The sequence below is a fragment of the Myodes glareolus genome, chromosome 21 (assembly GCF_982192425.1).
Source record: "Myodes glareolus chromosome 21, mMyoGla1.1, whole genome shotgun sequence".
Classification (NCBI taxonomy): Eukaryota; Metazoa; Chordata; class Mammalia; order Rodentia; family Cricetidae; genus Myodes; species Myodes glareolus.
Window position 1 is genome coordinate 14,075,729 of NC_142046.1, and position 19,486 is coordinate 14,095,214.

The 19,486-nt window shown below is 54.3% G+C and overlaps 1 protein-coding gene across 1 annotated transcript in view; it reads right to left on the reverse strand.

Moving 5' to 3' along the window:
- The window catches only part of Ass1 (argininosuccinate synthase 1), a 46,041-nt gene extending 26,873 nt beyond the window's left edge, over positions 1-19,168 (reverse strand). The window contains exons 1-7 of the mRNA XM_048432025.3: positions 19,078-19,168; positions 14,034-14,098; positions 12,194-12,303; positions 10,573-10,641; positions 8,735-8,923; positions 5,147-5,203; positions 3,280-3,354 (exon numbers count right to left, since the gene is read on the reverse strand). Coding sequence (XP_048287982.3) covers positions 3,280-3,354; positions 5,147-5,203; positions 8,735-8,923; positions 10,573-10,641; positions 12,194-12,298 — 495 coding nt within the window. The 5' untranslated portion in view covers positions 12,299-12,303; positions 14,034-14,098; positions 19,078-19,168. The remainder of the gene's footprint in view (positions 1-3,279; positions 3,355-5,146; positions 5,204-8,734; positions 8,924-10,572; positions 10,642-12,193; positions 12,304-14,033; positions 14,099-19,077) is intronic.
- Positions 19,169-19,486: the final 318 nt, after the last annotated feature.

Here is a 19,486-nt window from a genome sequence, read left to right on the forward strand (position 1 = left end):
AAGAAGAAGACAAGATGGTCAGGGGGAGGCTACTGGAGAGTACATGAAGGTCATGCTCCACTGCCTGGGATCCCCCAAGGTGCCAGTTAGCCCCAAATCATGTCCCTCTCCCCTTCCCAGGCTACCTAGGGAGGGAGGGAGGAAGGATCTTAAATACTAGAGTGCCCTCATTAATCAGAATGGAGGCTGACCCTTGGAGTTCCTTCCAGAAGATATCATGAGCCCACAGTTCCAGGACCCATAGAAGCACTTAGGGGCAGGAACTGGCTAAGCATTTCTTGGCACCTGCTACTGATACCCACCATATCCTAAGAGCTTGGGGCTGTAACAGCCTAAGTATCTATCATGCAGCCTCAAGTGGGCCACAGAGGCATCCATCCCGAGTTTGTAATGCTTCATGTGAACCCAATGAAAGGAGGAATGCCTATAGGAGCCTCCATCGCAAGGTGTCTCCTGGGAGCCATCCTTCAAGCCATACAACCACTCTGCAGACCCTCCAAGTAGAGACAGGTAGCCTCCACCTTCACCACTTGTGGCTTGACGCTATTTGATTTCCAAATGGTCCTCACCATTGCTGAAGGGTATATGCCCAGACCCCAGGCCAGACAGTGGCTGACCATCCTTAATGGACTCAATTTCCAGGGGGAAGGGTAAGTGACTGTCCTAGTTACCTCTGTGCACAGACTCTTGACTGTAACCCCACATGAGTTCTGAACTTCAGCTCAGAAATCGCTACACCCTTTCAACTCTGGTGGGCACGGAGCTTGGGATAGATGGGCAGGTCAACGGGCCCTCAAGCTGATGAGGCCAGACAGCGCCTCTGAGGTCTCTCTACGCCTCAGCCCTGTGGTCACAGTGGGAACCTTAACGTCCAACTGGCAACATTTAGGGAGTCTTTCAGGGGATAGGTTTGCCCATCCAGTTCACAGGCTGGTGACTAAGATTCTAGAGCCCTCCGCCAGGTGTGAGCTAGTGAGAGTCCTTCATTATAATCCTGAGCTTCAAGTGATACTAAAAGAGAGGAAGTCCCTTTGGTTGTTCCTTTAGCTAAACTTAAAACAACAGCAGCCCTCCAAATAAGCGACAACTGCCCTTGAGATGTCCGTCCTTTGTTTAAACAGCACAGGCAACCAGAATACTTCATTTCCCTGCTGCTCGACACTGATCCAATGCCCACACTTGCTCTATGTTCTCTCCATGTGGAGCTGACAGGTTGGGGACCAGAACTTTGCAAGATGGTGCTGGTGACATCTGAGGGCACGTTGCTGGGCATCTGAGAGAAGTGACTGGCCACGTTCCCTGGAGCCTTTGTTTCTGGGGGTGATGTTGGACCCTCGCCTCTTTCTCCATTGGTCTTGATCACAGAGCAAGGGGAGGAGAGTAGGAAGGGGCAGCAAGGAGGGACAGGGCAGGTGGCTGCCCTCAGCAGAGCCACAGATGCTGACCAGAGCAGAGTTCAGCACAGTGAGTTTCATCTCTTCACTCGTCTCTGTCCTCACTCACCCCAGCCCTAAGGACTCCCAGGTTAACTAATTACAAAAAACAACCTTGGCAAGGGGCAGGCGAGGAGCAGGCAGGGAGCAGGCAGCAATGGTGGTGGGGCCTTGGAGCAGCATCCACCTCAAACTCTGGTTTAGAATTAGTTACCTTTAGTAGTAATTTTTTGAGCCATGAGAGGATCGAACCCAGGGATTCGGCATGTAAAATGAGCATCTACTCCAGTCCTCTTCTGTACTAATTTCCCCAAGCTGACCCTGAACTCGCGATCCTTCCTCAGCTCTCTCAGCTCTGGGATTGTACGTCTGCACCATCAGGGCACTATTGCTTCTAATCAGTAGTGATAACGACGACGATCGGGTGGTTTTGAGCCTTGAGCAGTGGTCTGGGGAGAGGCAGAAGCCAAGGCTTCCCCGTGCCTCCACAGCACCCTTTGACCCTGGCTACTTAAGGGCTTTGAAAGCAGAGATTTTCAAAGCCCCATTGATTTTCTTTCCCCTCATCTGTCTCAGATCCTGCCTGGCTGTGAATCTCACACAAAGCCGCCCGGCTGCTCGGTGCTTCTGGTCACTTCCTGGGTGCAGTCTCTTTTCCTAGATGGGTGTGCTAAAGGTTTTCCACAGCCCCATCCTGAACCTAGGAAGAAGGTAGGGAGACACATTCTTCCTGGACAAACTTCCTGCTCTGAAGGTTATTCAAGGTGGAAGCTAAGTGCCATCTCCTCAGAATCCAGAAAAAACAGGGACCACAAATTCAGCTGTGCTGGGAAAATCCAGGGCTGTCAACCAGTGGGGTCCAGAGGGAGGGTACAAGAAGCCGCAGGTCGGCCTGGCCCTTGCTTCCAACCGGACTAGGGGAGGGAGCGAGGCCAAGCACAGGGCTTGTAATTCATTATCCCTAAAGACGGGGCCTGCTTCATATTCTTCTTCATCAAGGAGACAAGGGGGGAGGAAAAAAGACGCCTCGCCAACCTCCACTCCCTTAATAGCACCACTATTTGACGATTTGTTTGGCAACATATGGGTTTGCTCTTGTAAACTCCACTCTTAATAATAAAACAACAGATGGTGGAGGACGCCTTTCCTCCCAGCGCTCAGGGGCCTAATGGGATGCTGGCGGCTGGGGCAGGGCTGCCTTCCCTGCAGCCCCGTGTTCCCCGCAGCGTCCCCTACCACGCGGCACCTTGGCTGCAGCGAGCTCACACAGCCAGCCCTGGCGACTGCTATTTAAAAACCTGAGCAATTTTCTGGTGTGTGCACCGACTTGCTTTTCCCCCTGTCTGATTGATTGAGGCTGTTTGTCAAGCGCTGCCATCGAGTCGCTAAAAAGAAAGGTGCCCTGGGGAGCAGCTAAGGATCACGATGCAAAACTTCTAATATGTTTTATTGCAACTTGTATTTCAAAAAAAAGGCTGGCGCCAGGAAAGGCTTTGTCTGACATTGGCCCGGGAGTGTCTCCCTGATCCAGGGAAAGCACCGGGGACATCAGTGGCCAGGTAATTGAGGTGCAGAACAGCTCCCCTGCTCCCGCTTCCTGACAGTCCCCTGGGAACCCACGCCTACATGCTGCAGAAGGGGCATGCAGGAGTCTTAGAGCAGGCAACCCAACGCCTCCCAGCTCAGTGAACTGGGTCACCTCACAGAGGCCCACCTAGGAGATGGAGCACACGTCTACGAGGCTGATTTGGGGGATGAATGCCATGGGAGGGGGCTCCATCTTGTCTCATGCCACCAAGGTGGCCTTAGCCCCATAGCCCACGGCTCAGCTGAGGCACGGACCTACCTTGGCATACTCCATCAGATCATTTCGGCCCTTGAACCGGTTGTAAAACTCAGGCATCCTCCAGGGGGCGATGACCTGGAGGCAGGACAAACGGGACAAAGGGTCAGGACCTGGGTAAGGAGTCTTCCACTGTGTCCCTCAGAAGACTTAATCCCTGGGGAGTGAGCAGGGAGACTAAGGAAGGGATACTGGGTGGTGGAGAGACCTGTGTTCTGTGACCAAATAGCTGTGCATCCCTCTGGGCCTCAGTTTCTCCAGCTGAGACCTGAGTGTCTGAGAGCTTCACGGTTCAGTAAGTGTTGGTGAACTGAACTGGGGTGGGAGGGAGATAGCATACGTGTAATTTGCCCCCCCCCCCCAATAAAACTTCGGTGGGTTGGAGAGGGAGAGGTTACGGAAGGGTTCCAGCTTCCATATTCCACGAGGGGCCTGCTGGCCTGCAGGGTCAGGGACTGGTCCCCAAGAAGCAGAACTCAGCATATCAACCAGTACAATGTCGCTGGTGTGGACACGGTGGGGTGTGGGGGTACCAGGGTACGCTCCTCGATGCCCAGCCCTAGACACAGCAGCCCTTAATCAGGCTCAGTCCTGAGAAACTTCACGACTGGCCAGGCTCCCATAGACTAACCAGTCTGGGCCCCTGCCCCTAGCCCACCATAGCCCCTGGGCTTTGCCTCTTTAAATAAAGATCCAGAAACTAGTCACCCCATCCCCCACAGTGGCCGTGGGAACCAGAGGCAGAGGTTGAAGGATGGGCCCTGGCGCCAGAGGCCCTGCAGCGCAGCTACTGTGCTGGGCATCTTTGGAGGCCTGGCCTGCAGGGGTCAAATGTATCAGAACTCATTACCGCTCACTTCCAGGCCAGCTCCGTCCCCAGGCTGGGGACAGCTGGCAGTCCGTGCATGGGACAGAGAAAGGAAGAAGCCCAGGGGGAAGGAGAAGGATTAGGTCTCCTGGGGTTACCAAGGAACTCAAATTGAGGTTGTGTAATGCAGAACACAGCCACCGGTTGACAAGACTGTGCCTGGAGGGCTGGCACCAGAAAAGGACGCAAAAACCTCTTTGACAGTTTGGGAAATGCTGAGTCCATGTTGGATAACTTTTTGGATACATGGAGTTCAATGAAATATTAAATTATATTACCCAATTCTTTCTAGCTCTCTCTCTCTCTCTAGCTCTCTCTCTCTCTCTTAAAAATCCTCTTTTAAGACAGGATCTTACTACATAGCCTTGGCTAGCCTGGAATTCACTATGTAGACCACGTTGGCCTTTAATTCATTGTGAACTGCCTTCCTCTACCTCCTGAGTGCTAGGATTAAAGGTGTGCATCTCCATGCCTGATTTTAATCTTTTTAAGCTGAAGCAACTAGAGGATGCGGCCTGCATCACATAAATGCCCAGAAAATTAGCAAAGGGAGGACTGAGCGAAGGGATGGAGGGGTAAGTAGACAGAGGCCCAGGTCAGTCAGGCTGGAGGGGCAAGGGTGACCGAAGAGAACAGTCTGGTCCATGCTCATGTATATACCCCCAGGTGATAGGCCAAAGGTCCCTGGGGGAAGGCTCTGAGACACAGAGGGGGTCAGCCACAAATATCCAGAAAGGGGTCAGAACGTAGCAGCGAGAGACTGTTTTGACCCATGACCAGAGATATCAATGCCTCCCCTCCCCCCCCAGACTGCACCTCCAGGAAGAGAGAATGGCTAGAAAGATGGCACCCTTCCCAGGGACTGCCACTTCCTGTCTATTGGTGTCCTTTACAGGACCCGGGGCACCATGGAGTGATACAGACATTAACAGCACAAGGACTCTGCCCTGTCACCTTCTGGACATCACTGCCCATTCCCGAGGGGGAGGAGCAACATCTTACCTTAATCTGGGGTGCCAGTGAGTAGCAGGTGAGCTCAAAGCGGACCTGGTCATTCCCCTGGAACAGAGAGCAAGGGATTGAGTGCCACAGGAAGGCATCTGGGGATGGAAGACAAAACGGCAGAGGGCTCCCTTCTCATGCAGAGCCAGCCTATGATATTGCTAGCCTGTTTTAAGGCCAGAGACCAAAGAAGCAGATACCGCTCCATGCGAGGAGCCACGACTGGATCCCAGGGCTTTCCCACGGCATGCACGAGATGCAAGGCTTGGGGTAAGCATGCGTATCATTGAAGGGTGAGTGCACACTGGACAGCACACAGGTGTCCCATGTGTGTACAGCTGAAGGGTGACCGCACACTGGACAGCACACAGGTGACACATGTGTGTACAGCTGAAGGGTGAACGCACACTGGACAGCACACAGGTGTCCCATGTGTGTACAGCTGAAGGGTGACCGCACACTGGACAGCACACAGGTGTACCATGTGTGCACAGCTGAAGGGTGAGTGCACACTGGACAGCACACAGGTGTACCATGTTCAAGCTGAGGGCAGAACACGGGCACACAAAGGGACATCTGTGAGTATGTGCACCGTTGAGAACATGGAGGAGGCCTGGAGGAATACATGTGTGTGTGCATGGATGCAATCTAGAGGGTCCTGTAGGTTCATGCTGCTCCTTAGGGGCTGGAGACCTGTATCCCAGAGACTCCAAGCAGGAAAAAACGGACCCCCAAGGGACCCCAGCCTCACGCTTTGATCTTTCACACTCATGAAGAGGTGAGTCCTGTCACTCCCCAAGCCTCAGTTTCCCCAGTTCCTAGCGGTTATTTGGAGTGGGGAATAGAACTAAATGACCTGGGAAGGCCTTCTGCTTTCAGCCTCTTTCTGCACAGACAGGGAGACTGAGGCCCAGAAGGGGCACAGTACTGTAAAGCAAACAGATGAGTGTCCTCCTGGGGCAGAGACAGATCCCCAACCCCAGGCCCACACACCTCACAGCCTGTAGACGGTCATCCTGACCACTCCCGTGAGTCAGGAGGAAGAGGGGTAGGGCAGGCACAGGCTACCAGGGATGCTGTCTCTGTGCTGTCGGCTCTGCCACTCAGACAGAGGGAGGCTCAGGCACTGAGAAATAATAGAGGCCCCTTCGCCTACTGTGAAAACTGCACGGGCGCAGCCAGGCAGCAGTGGGAATAACATGTTATTTTCCGGAGTCTTGTCAGGTGGTGTGGAAAGCCTGGTTCCAGCCCCTCCCCACAGAGCCGGGAGCTGAACAGAGCGGCTGCTGAGCCTCTTGGACACTGGGCCCCGCAGCCAGCCCCTCCGTCTCCATTCGGTCCCACACTGGCACCTACGACTTCGGTCACCGGGACAGTTCCAGGGGCCAGTGGGCCTTTTAGCCGCGCTTGAGAGATGAACGACACGAAGGCCAGAGAGGCGGAGCCAGTGGTCAGGGTCACAAAGGCGACACATCCATCCTGAGACATCTCAGTAGGGCAGGTGCAGTGAGGGAGACCCGTGGGTTCCATACAAGCCACCCCATGGGGGGAGGGATGCAGGGACACTGAGGCAAGGTGGGGAGAGCTGCATTTTCTCTGGAACCCACTTGCGGCACCCTTAGGAAGCCAGAACGCTCTAGCACAACGCTGCCTCATCGTAGATTTGCACCGTGCATGGCCAAGGGCTACCTAACCTGGCTTCATGTTTCACCAACACAAAAGGCAGCCTGTGCCTCCCGAGCCAGGCCCGGCTAGGCTGGTGTCTGCTGACCCAGACACGGCAGGGGGACGGATATCCATCTGTTCAGAAGTCGAGAGCCTTGGAAAAGCTGGACAAACAGGCTTTCTTGATTCAAAATCTGTCTTAGGCAAGAGTCTAGGACCTTGCATTTTCTTTACTGACCCTCAGACTCCCAGTGCTGGAGCAGCTCCTAGCAGCATTAGGTGGGAGATGGAGGCGGGGGACAGAGTCATATCACACACACACGTTGTCCACACACTGGTGCGTGTGCACATGTGTGTACCACAGCGAGCGCCCATGGGAATGGAAGGGCAGGGAAGGGGGAGTGCCTCCCATCTGCCCTGGGGTAGCCTTGCAGATGGTGCTATTTACAAAACTACCCCTGCACCCCCAGAGTCTTAGGCTCATATTTCCTGGCTTTTCTTTGGAATCTGGGGGCTCGAGTTCTGTGCATCTCTCTGGATGGGCGGGGGTTCACTCTTGCAGCAACCAAGGATAAGAAACAATGCCTTTCTTTGGTTTGGACTGCCGGTCGGAGAGTCACCTTGACCCTGGGCCTTTGCACAGGCCACGCCTGCAGCCAGGGCTGCACTTCATTCAATGTCTCTGGCTAACTCCTGCCCTGCTAGGCTATCTGAACACATCCTGCCCGTGTTCCTGCTGGCTTCGTGTCTCAGTCCCACAGCGCCTCCATCTGGCCGTACAGAGCTATTGTCTAGGAAGCCTGCTGAGAGCGCTGGGGCTGGAGAGATGGATGGCTCAGCACTCACTGCTCTCGCAGAAGGCATGGCTAGGGTGCCAGCACATACTTGGTGGCTCACAACCACACGTAACCAATTCCAAGGGAACCAATGCCTTATTCTGACCCCTGTGGGCTAATTCACCTGTGTGGTGCATACACAAACACATAAGTAAAAAATTAAAATAGTGTACCAATTCTTAGTGATGGGTGCTAAGGCAGAAGAATGGCAAGTTCAAGACCAGCCTGGGATATAGAGAGAGCCTACGAAAAACAACAGGGAGCTTGGTGCCTCAGAGATTCACTCTTGAGGTTACCCAGGGACCTCTCTGGTCTGGGGCGCCAGCAGCCTGCTCACACCTTGGCCATGGACTCCTACGTCTTTAGCGGGACTCTGCCAATATCCTGTTGGGACCTGCCTCAGCCGACCTTCAGCATGTCCTCGTGCTCAGTGTGGCTCTGCCTCTTGATCACCCTGTCCACCATTCTCTTGGGACAACCACATTCTAAGATGTGCAGTCACCAGTGTATTCCAGAGAGGCAGATACTGCAACCCAGTGCTAAGCCCCAGCTGATCCCAGGACCTCTCCACTCTTCTGCTCTGGGAAGTTGTCTGCGAAGGCCATATGCTGGGGGAGGAGGTGGGGTGCTGTACACAGGTGGAGAACACCCAGACCAGGGATAGCGGAGACCAAGCAGCTCTGGCTCCCCAGCAGTCTCACTAGCCTTCTGGCTGTTGCTATCAGGGACCCTGAGATGTTTCAAATTGGACCGTCTTCCCTGTGAACAGTGGAGACACCCCAAAGCCCAATCAAAGCAGCTGAAAGGGCTCATGTGGAAAGATCTAGAACCCCGCTGGTGAAGCCCTGAAAAACCTCGGCAGTGAATTCAAGCCCTGGGTCGCTCTCCCTGTCTGCACCCTGTGCCCATAGCATCCTCAAACCTAAGCCTCTGGTGCCCTCTGGTGGCCATATGCATATAGCACAGCATGTGGTCAATCTCGAGAAAGAACCAGGAGATGCAGTCTCTTGCTCCACTAGCCTGAATGCTGCCCGTTGATTCCCCATAGAATGGACCTTCAGATCCATCCACCCATCTCTAGCCTTACCTTTCCCGTGGCGCCGTGAGACACATACTTGGCCCCCTCGCGCTGGGCGATTTCCACCTGTTTGCGGGCTATGCAAGGCCTGGCGAGAGAGGTACCCAAGAGATAGCGGTCTTCATAGAGCGCACTGGACTGGACAGCAGGCCAGATAAACTCCTCCACAAACTCCTTGCTCACATCTTCAATGAACACCTAAAGGGAGAGTGGTTGTGAGAGGGAGCCTAGCAAGGACTGGGACCCAACATGAAGTCCATACAAGATCAGAGCAGGCTACAGTCTTTCTTTCTGCCCTGTAGTATGCACCACTAATCAGTTCCAGCCAACCATACTATCAGTTCCCTTCTGCACTCATGGCAGACATTACTAATCAATTCCAATATACCATCCAGCATCCTTCTTAACAGAAGTTATCAACCAGAGGTGAGCTTCTCTAGAAGGAACCTGTCACAATTGCTGGAATAGGTGAGGAGACAGGACTTGGAACAGCTAGTAAATGCAGTCAGGGATCCGCTACATTCCAAATGTCCAGGCCAAATAGCCGTGTGTGAACTACTGACACCCTAGCTCTGAGGAATGAAGACCCTTCTAGGTAGACCAGTGAAAACAATTGTATTGGGGGCTGAAGAGATGGCTCAGCTGCTAAGAGGACCCGTTCGTTGATCTTGTAGAGAACCTGGGTTTGATTCCCAGCACCCACATGGTGGACCCAACACCTTCTTCTGATGTCTGCAGGCAATAGGTACACACGTGGTACAGACATACATGTACCCATACACATGATAAAATTTGAAATACATAACACATTACATCATGTACCGAAGTGCTACTTGCTGTTTTTGTTAAGGGAGCTTTCATATTGGCAACACAAAAGTATTGATGGCCAAACAAGCCCAAATGTTTCAAGCAAGCCAACTCCATAGAGGAACACAGAGGGGTGCTGAGACCAGAAGAACTGAGGGCGCCTCACACCAGTCCCTGTGCAGAAACTGGCTGAAGCCCTGAGTGCTTTTCCTTCTGCCTAGATAAGGGTAAGGCAGCCCCGCCCTCCTGTCTCCTCCTCTCCCCTCCTCTGGGCAGCCCTGAACAGTCTCATTCCAGGTTTTGGCCACAGGGTGCCTTGGGTTTGTGAGACTGGATCCCCAAGTGCTCTTTCTGACCTGTGGAGTCCTGCAGGGCCAAGCAACTGAAAAAGCATCCTACAGAGGGATCCGTTCTGACCAGGCAGTGAGCTGGAATGTCTCCTATTCAATCCCCAAGCAAAAGGGTTCAAGCGGCAAGGTTACCCACTAGGAGCAGTTTGTGGGTGGCACTGAGTAGGGCCACCCAACATAGGCATATCTGTCAAAGGTTAGAGATGCAGTCTGCACTGAGTCCAGCTGGAGTTTCGTAAGGATGGAAAAGGATGGAAGGATAAGCAGATGGACAGACAGAGGGATGGAGGAGTGGATGGAAGAGAGATAAAAGAGGGGGTGGACAAACCAAAGGATAAATGGGGAGTTGGGTGGATGGATGACAGAGTGGATGGACTGATGGACGGACAGATGAATAGACAGGTTAATAGGTAAGTAGGTGCATGGATGGATAAGTGGATAGGTAGGTTAGTGGGTAGGTAGGTGCATGGATGGATAAGTGGATAGGTAGGTTAGTGGATAGGTAGGTGCATGGATGGATAAGTGGATAGGTAGATGGGTGGTGTTTGTATATCTGAAGGCAGCACGTTTGTTCTCACCACCCTGGAAGTAAGAGGGCAAACTGGAAGGGCTGGGTGTGGGAGACAGGAGCTCTGCTGCCCCTCCCACCACAGCTCCACTCCAGCCCCGAGCCTGGCCTTTTGCACGTACCTTTTTGGCCCCAAGCTTCAGGGCCTTCTTCCTGGCTTCCTCAAAGTCTTCCTTCTGGCCGATGTTGGCCTGTGGAGCAGAAACAGAGGCCAGTAAGCAAAGGCACAGAGAGGGTGCGAGAGGATCTCAAGGCCCCTGGGTGAACCCGGCCAGTCATCACAGAAGTGGTGCCTCATGATCACAAGATGGCAGAAGGAAGGATGGGGCCTGCAGGGGGACTTGAGAGGCTGGGGCTCCCCAGCAGCTCATACTTGGCCTCATGTGGCTGGGTCTGCATGGCACTGGTTCCCCTGGGCTGAGAGGGTTAGCAAAGCTGCTCCTGGCGCCCAAGCCATTGGGACACAGATATGTTTTGTAATTATCACAAAGCTGAGGCTTCTTCTGAGCCCTGCCCTGGACCATCTCCCTGGCCACAGCCAGGGACCAGCTTATCCAAGTGTCCTAGTGGGCTGCAGGCCTCAGGTCAGAGGCGTTCAGCTTGCACACATGAAGTTCTGCCTGTGGACCTGAGCCCACTGCCTGTCCCCACCTGAACCCACAGGTGGGTTCTGCTCTCCTGAGGCCCAGCTGTAGGTTCCTGTCGGAGATCACCCAGCTTTCAATCTGCCAGATGCCAAATCTGGGGTCTGTAGAGCTAGGACTGCCCTGCCTGAGACACCTGTACCTGCCACTCACCAGGTGGCTTTGAGCAAAGCCACCCCTCACCCCCACCCCCCCCCCCACCCCCGTCCTTTATAATCCCAGTCCTGTGTAGCGGGTCAGCTGACCATACAGAGACCGCCAACAAATTCCAAATTCTTCAGAGGATTTTTCAGCTCATTTCCCTGAGAGGATCTCCGCCCACCCCACCCCCCACCCGCCCCGGGGATGGTAGGAACTATTATGCCACACCCCACCCACACCTGTGTGACAGACCCGTGTTCCTAAGGTGGAGCCACAGAGAAGAATGCCTGGAAGGCCTGACTCCAGGCAATGGGAGGATCTACTACCAGTGTGTGAGCCTGAGACAGCTGGGTTATGATTTTGCTTGCTGTGGAGAGGCCAGGAATGAAGCCAAGCCAAGACACCTCGAGACAGCTCCTTGATCTAGCCATGCCTGGAGCTTCCCTACTCCTGGACATCGTTATGAGAGGCAAGAACTGCTTTTTGATTTTTGCTCTGTTTTGCCTTCAGCTGCTCTAGGCTGGAGCTGAAGGGTTTCTAACCCAGAGTCTTGATGAGCACAGCTGTGGGGTGGATTCCTAGACTGCTGAGGATCCCGAGGGCAGCCGGCTCGATTAGTGATGTCTGTGCTAGGTCCTGGGTGCGGAAGTAGCACCAAGCACAACCTCTGTCTGGTGATCCATTTGCCACCCTAGAACTAAAGACTTAGAGGGAGAGGAGAGGCTAGGATTGTGTGCCGCGTCGAAGCACAGAGATAACAGAGGCATAGCTAAAGGCATGCCCCTGTTCCCGCCATCCTGTCCGCTTCTCTGGCTCTGAGGGGCATCTCAAGGCCAAAGAAATGGAGGCAGCAAGGCTAGAGGCCATTTTCCCTTCTGGCTCAGGACAGTTGTAGAGAGAGAAAAGCGAGCCTTGGTGGAGGGACAGAGGGTTACAGGCATGCTGGGCACCTCCTTACCAGGTAAGCGATGACATCATAGCCTTGTTCCTTCAGCCACACAAGGATGCAGGAGGTGTCCAGGCCGCCACTGTAGGCCAGCACCACGGAGCCCTTGCTGGACATCTCGTCTGGGGGAGTGCGAAGGAATAGTGAGTGCAATGGGTCAGGTCAACCCTGCAAGTCCCTGATAGCTCCGGGCCCAGGCGGGAGGCCCTGGGCAGCTTTATCCCTGCGACAATAAACCACTGGGAACAGAATGTCCACCTTCCTGCATCCACCCCTCTTGGGAGACCCTGATCTGACTGTTCTGCACACATTCCACATGGGATCCAAGAATGCTCACGGCAGGGGTCGGGGCCAGTGATAAGGAGGTCAGTCTGGGAGCCAGTCCCCACCAGCTAGAGAGAGGCGGAGGGCTGGACCAAAGCCAGCATGTGGGATGTGTGTAGCAGGAGGCTGGGAAGGGGCCTGAGCCAGAGCCGCAGGCAGCTGACATGCCCCCTTTAGAACTGCTCCTTGCCAAGCAAGATGCATCAGGCACCCCGAGCCTTCACAAGGACCCCAGAAGTAGGTGGACGGTGGACAGGGAGGTCAGCGGTCAAGGCCACAGAACAAACAGTTCAAGGGCAAAGAGAAAGCCTGGCTTTGGAACTTGGCTTTTTTGCCCAATAAGTGATGTTGCCTCCAGCCTTTGGGCAAAAAAGCCACAGAATCAGCCACCTGGTCCTGGGCGCCTCTCCCTTCTTCCCTCATTGGAATTTGAAGTAGCTTGACACCCTGTTTTAAGGGACCCGAGAGACACCCCTCCCCCGGTATCTGTCAATTCAAACCCACAGGGGCGCAGAGTGTCTTGTGTGCAGACGGAGAAAGGGGTACAGAGAGAGGACAGAACGAACACCTCTCCGTAGTCTGGGGTTCTCTCCCAGCAGCCCCACCACAACTAACAGAGCCTTCCAGAAAGTACTACGGTTGTCTCTTGGCCACTGCAGCTGTTTCTTCTGTCTTAGATGGCTCCCTGAGTGCCCTCGGGCTGCATTCCAGTGTGCCATGGATGTGGCCTACCGTGCTAAAGAGGAAACTCAGAGTCTGAAACTCGATAATTATAATCTGTCAGTGGGCAGCAGGGCCAGATGTGGACCCAGGCCTCCGTGTCTCAGAGTTCCACAAGGGCAGTGATTGTGTATCAGATATGTACATTATAATTCATAACAGTAGCAAAATTACAGTGATGAGGTAGTGATGAAAATAGTCTTATAGTCGGGGGTCAGCACAACATGAGGAACTGTGTTATTGAGGGTTGCAGCATTAGGACGTAGAGAGCCCCTGCATTAGGGCAGAGGCACCTAGGGTCCTTATTAGATGCCGCTGGGAAGGGTGACGGACAGCCCTCCACAAGCCTCGGGAATTCAGCAGGGTCACCTGGTTACCACCACTGCCATGGACACTGTTGAGTGCTGTCCCTTGGGTTCCAGTGGCTTTCCCAGGCCACCCAGCACCATGCTGCACGTGGACTTTAGAGCTTGAGCCAAGACCATGCAGTTCCTCACACATCCGCCTGGACTACTCTCTAGTCAGCCCCAGCAGGTCTCTTGAAGGCCCTGATGCCCTTTGGACTTAAGGAGGCAAACACCTCAGGAGCAAGGTGGTTGGTGCAAGGGCCGATTCTCCCTGTTTCCTACAGTCTCCAGCAGGCACCAACCGTCTGCCTATGCCCAGCCAGCTGCCCCGGACCTGGGCATTCAGTGACTCAGCAGGCCCTGACCCTGGGGCTAGAAGATGGTGCCCATGGCAACTGCAGCTAGGCAACTGGCCATAGAGGATGCAGGGAAGGAGGGAGCAGGATCAAGGTGGAAAATACCTGCAGTTGCAGGTACAGGTTCCTGGATGAGTCTGCGGTCTGTCTCCCTGGCCCGGTGAACCACTCTGTAAAAGCAAATGTGACGTTGAGATCCTGAATCTGGCTTCGGAGGCCACTTGATGCTATGAGCGGCCTGAGACATGGTGCCAAGGATGACATCTACAGTCTTGTGTCCGCTAAGCACGCACTCTACCACGGAGCTGCATGGATGTAAATTATCCAGTGTGTTAAGTTTTGAATGCATCACCCTGGAAGCCTCTGTCACGATCCATACAATAAACAGGAGCTGAAGAAGTAACTTAATGGCAAAGTGCCTGCCGCAGAAGCCTGAGACCTGAGTTCAGATCCCTGGCAACCATTTTAAAGGCCGGTATAGTGGTGTGCACTATAACCCCAGAGGCAGAGACAGGCAGATTCCTGAAATTCACTGGTCAGTCAGTCTAGACAAATCTGTAAGGTCTGGATTCAGTAGGAGACTGAAGAAGGTGGGGAGGAGGCTGGAGAGGCGGCTCCACAGTCAAGACCACTGGGGAGGACCTGGATTTGATTCCCACACCCACATGGAGGCTCACACCTTTCTGTTAACTCCAGTTTCAGAGGATTTGGCGCCCTCTTCTGGCCTCTGAGAGCACTGCTCGCATGTGGGACTCAGTATACAGGCAGTCAAAACACCACACCCATAAGACACTGATACCCTCTCTGGGGATGTCAGAGGGAAGAGCTGGGCAAAAGGTGGTAAGGGAGTAGGGTGCCATGGGGAATGGATGCTGCCTGAGATTCATTCAGTTCTTAGCGGTGACTTCCTTCTTCCCTTCCAAGGACACGTGGTGCCAAGAAAGGTAGAAAGCGAGTAGGACTCCATAGAGACAGACCAAACACCCTACTGCCCACTCTCAGTGGCCCTGTGGAACGCTCCCTCCCAACAGGGCACACAACCCACTGAATCCTAATCTGCTTCTGTCACGAGCTGCTCGGAGCAGGGGTCATCTCCCAGGGCCTACGGTGGGCATTTGGCACTTCAGAGTGGATATACTCTTTGGCGGTCAGCTCCTTGTTGGGGGGTGGGGAGGAGGAAATAGGATCCCTGAAATGTGGGCTTCTGTGCCTATCTCCATCTGCCAGGCTGTGTGGTTGTGGGAACCTACGTTGGGGCTGTATAGTGTGTCCAGTAAGGACTGTGTGCCTCGAAGCTCACACACGGGTTTGCGGTGTGTGTGTGTGTGTGTGTGTGTGTATCTTTGTGCATCTGAGGCTGGGTACCTGAGAAACTGTCTCCATGCACTTGAGGGGTAGGGACCCGAGTGTGTGTGTGTGTGTGTACACAAGTGTGTACATGCATGCACACATGCCTGCCTGCCTAGAAACTAGTCAGGACCTTGGCTAAAGAGACTGAAGCCTCAAAAGCTAAATGAAGCTATGGCCTTGACTTGGAGGAGACAGGAAGAGGCAGAGGGGAAGGAGTACTCTGGGTGTGGGCTGGAGTTGTTTTAGTACCCCAACCATGGCCACTCATCTGTCAGGCAGGGGTGAGAACATCTTACCCCTCACATTTGAGTCAAGCGTTCAAGGGCGTGCTGGAAATGGGATTCCAATGTGGGGCTTTCCAATCACTCCACACCACTTCTGAATAATAACCTCAGCTTGCTCCCGACTCTCTGGGGGCTCAGGACACGGGGCTTCCTTCCCAGGGAAGGCATGTGGCCGGGGCTGGCTGAACCGAGAAAAAGTGCAGAACCCACATTCCCAACTCGCAAGCTCTCAAGGCCAGGGCAGGCAGCCTTTGTCATGACAGACACAGGCAAGAGGACAAATGACCACACATCAAGTTAACTGCCAGCTTGTGTAAGTTGGCAAGGTAGGGGACACTCTCTGTGTTCTCAGCCAAAGCCAAGTGGCCAGTGCCCAGAAAACACACATCAGGCCAGCCAGGCCACTCCTCAACACCCAGGAAGCTTGTATGGTTTTAAAACAACAGCGTCTGAGTGAGAAGAACATGGGTCACATGATGCTGTCTTCAGGCACAGGCTGCCACTGCCACCTATTCAGATTGGGACCAAGATGGGAGGAGCCCAGCTCACAGGCTTGTGGCTTCAAGCCCAGGCTGACTGCAGACTGCCCTCCACTCCCTGGTTCCTAGGATGTTTTGCTTTTCACTTCCTGTCTTGACAACTTGTCACCAAACAACAGCTACCCGGGTTGTTCCTCCACCCCCTCTCCAACTGATAACATCCTTATTCAGTTCAAATTGGCTTGTCATCTTTCCTAATAAAACCCTAACTGTACCTGGCCCAGCTTCCCTCAGATGACTCTAGGCTCACTTTACCGGCTTTATGTCTGATAAAGCTAGCCTGCAATCACAATGCCGACCAGCAGGAGGCACACCAACCTTCTCTGGCACTGGTTCTCAACCTGGGTGGGGGTCATCACCCATTTTGGAGGGGGTCGAATGACCCTTTCACAGAGGTCACATCAGATATTTGCATTACAATTCATAACAGTAGCAAAATTACAGTTATGAAGTAGCAAGGAAAGAATTTTATAGTTGGGGTCACCACAGCATGAGAAGCGTATTAACGGGTCGCAGCATTAGGAAGGGTGAGAACACTGTGTTATGGCATTCAAACCCTTATCTAGTGGAACTGTCCTGGCTGACGTCCCTTCCTTTGACTCTCAGACTACTGGAATTCTGGAGGAATGGAAAAGCTGGAGCACCAGTGATAGCCAGAGAAGAACCTTTCTCCCAAGAGACCAGGCACGGTGGCGCACACCTTTAATCTCAGCACTTAGAAGGCAGAGGCAAGAGGATCTCTGTGGGCTTGAGGTCAGCCTAGTTCCAGAACAGCCAGGACCACACAGTGAGACTTTGTCTCAAAAATAAAAAAGAATGGAGATACAATGTCACTCAGTTCTGACTACTTATCTAGAGTTTGGGTGATGATGGCCCGACCACACCTTGAAGAGGATTGCTCAGTATGCAATGCCCTGTTTAAACCCAAGCCTGTGTCAGATGGGCTTGGGGGGTGGGGGTGGGGTGGTCACTGGACCTCTTTGTTTCTCTCCCAGTGTCTACATTGACCATATCTCTAGGGTCTACCTTTTACTATCTTTGGTTTTGTTTTTCGAGAGGCAGGGTTTCTCTGTGTAGCCCTAGCTGTCCTGGAAGTCGCTCTGTAGACCAGGCTGGCCTTGATCTCTGCTCTGTTTCTGGGATTAAAGGTGCGCCCACCACGCCTGACTCACCTTTTACTAGTAACTGTCTCTTTAATTAGCCTATGGGGAAAGTTGGCAGAGTTCAGCTTTTCAGGGGCATCTCTGAGGTTAACAGCTCCAGGTACTGGAAGAGCACATCGATTCACTCATTAGTGCTACCAACAAAGAGTCCCTGGGCGCCTGGCCTTTCCTCAGGTCTAGGGAGGAACCAGCCTCAAAGGAGGCAGGGAGCCTGGTCCTGGGAAACCCACTCTGCCCAAAGCCTTCAGGAAAGATCAGTGCCTCAGATCCAGAGTTCAGCAAGGCATCTCGTTCTACATGGATGCCCAGAAGCCCACAAGCAAGCCTCTCGCTCCAGGAGCTGAGTGTTCACAGCTGGACGAAGGCATTTGGCTGGCTTAGGGGCCTTGAGAAAACGCTGGTGCAGCAGGTGGGCTGGACTGACTCCGGGAGTGCTCGGCTTCCATAGCCCAGGGCAGGCAGGCGTTGGGGGGCGGGGGGAGGGGGGCATGTATACCCCGGGGCTATGACTGGGGGCTTCCTGTGCTTGGCCTCTGTATAGAGGTTGGGGAGGTGGTGGACAGAAGTCACCCTCTGTGTTTGGAGTTCACTGACACTGGACAGAGCCAGAACCCCTTGGGGTCATTCCCGAAGCTTCTCAGCCTTTGTTGGAATATGAAGGAAGACCCTAGCGAGAACGTGGTGGGGGTGGGGTGGGGGGTGGAAAGAAACTATTCCAGTCCCTGCCCATCCCAGTTCTTGGCTCCCTCCACTGTCTCCCCCATTCTAAAGGTCTAGTCCCAGGGGGTGAGGAAAATGTCTTTTCAGGTCTGCATCCCAGACCCAGTGAGCAAGTGAGCAGACCCAGGCCACATAGCTCTCTGCCGTTTACTCAACTCCTAGACGGCAGAGTCCCAGAACAAGGCTGGCAGCTCCGGAGACAGGCGGGTGAGGTCAGGCATCGCCTGCCAGGTCCCGGGTCAGGTGGAGGAGATGCAAGGGAAGGGATCAAAAGGATTTTCCTGATCTACCCCTGGGGAAGGGGCAGGTCTGCTCCTGCCACTGAGCTTGCAGACAGTCTGACAGTCCCATTTTACAGAGGGGAATACTGAGAGTGCAGCTAGCTCTCCTGGAGATTTCCCTCCATAACAGAGTGATCCTGCCTCCCTGGAGGGGGCCCAAGGCGGTAACAACCCAGAAGCAGACATTTCCTGTGGAGGGGCTCCTCCCAAAGAGCCAACCAGCCAGCCAGCAGGAAACCTGGCTAGGAGAAGCCCCACCCAAACTGAGCTTCGCACTGCACCCCACCAGGAAGGGACACCAGTCACAGCCCAGAACAAGGCCGGTAGCAGGGTCCGTGTGTCCATCTGAGCAGGGCACCCTCAGACTCGGGAGAAAGCCACACGCCCAAGCCCCTAAGGAAAAGGAGGGACTGGACCTCTTGCCTCACTTTGAGAAACAGGCCTGGGGATAAACAGCAAGTCCGATCCAGGGAGAGGGACTCGGAGCCCCCAACCCTCTGGACTCCCCGCAGCACACAGGATCCAAGAAAGAAAATCAGACGGGACCTCGATACTCCCCCTGCTTCTCAGATCCTGTGACTTGTGCCCTTCGCTGGGTTCCTTAGGCAGCAGAAACATGTGCGTCACAGGAGCCCGGGCATCAGCCTCAATCTTTCCACCGACTACACGGTCACTCGGGGGCCTCCCTGTGCCCACCCCATGCAGCTGCTCTGTCTCTGTCTCTGTCTCTGTCTCTGTCTCTGTCTCTCTCTCGGGACCTAGGATTCCTGGGACGGGACCTAGGATAATGAGGTAGGCCCGGAACTTCTTACCAGTGAATCCAGGTAGCAGTGGCAGACGGCGGAGCAGAGCTGGGACAGGCACGCATCCCGGGTTATAAGCACAGGGCCTGAGGGGGGCAGGAACCTGGGACACGTGGGAACGGGAGCGCGACAGGCCCCGCCCACGGGCCCGGCCCCCGCCTGCAGCCTCTCAGAGCTCGCGGTCACCTGCGGGGGGCGTGGCCCGCGGTTCTCGGCCTGCTGGCCCCTCCCACTTCTCTCGGCGCCAGCACAACCTCCCGGGGGCGCAAGGGCGTGGGCGCTAGCAGCTTGGGTCCCCAGATCCTGGCCGGCTAGTGGCGCCTCGGAGGGCGGCAGAGGCTGGGACCCGCGTGACTAGCAGGCTGATAGCAGCCGTCTTGGAAAAAAAACCCTCAAAAGCGCTTCAAGTGAAGTTGCT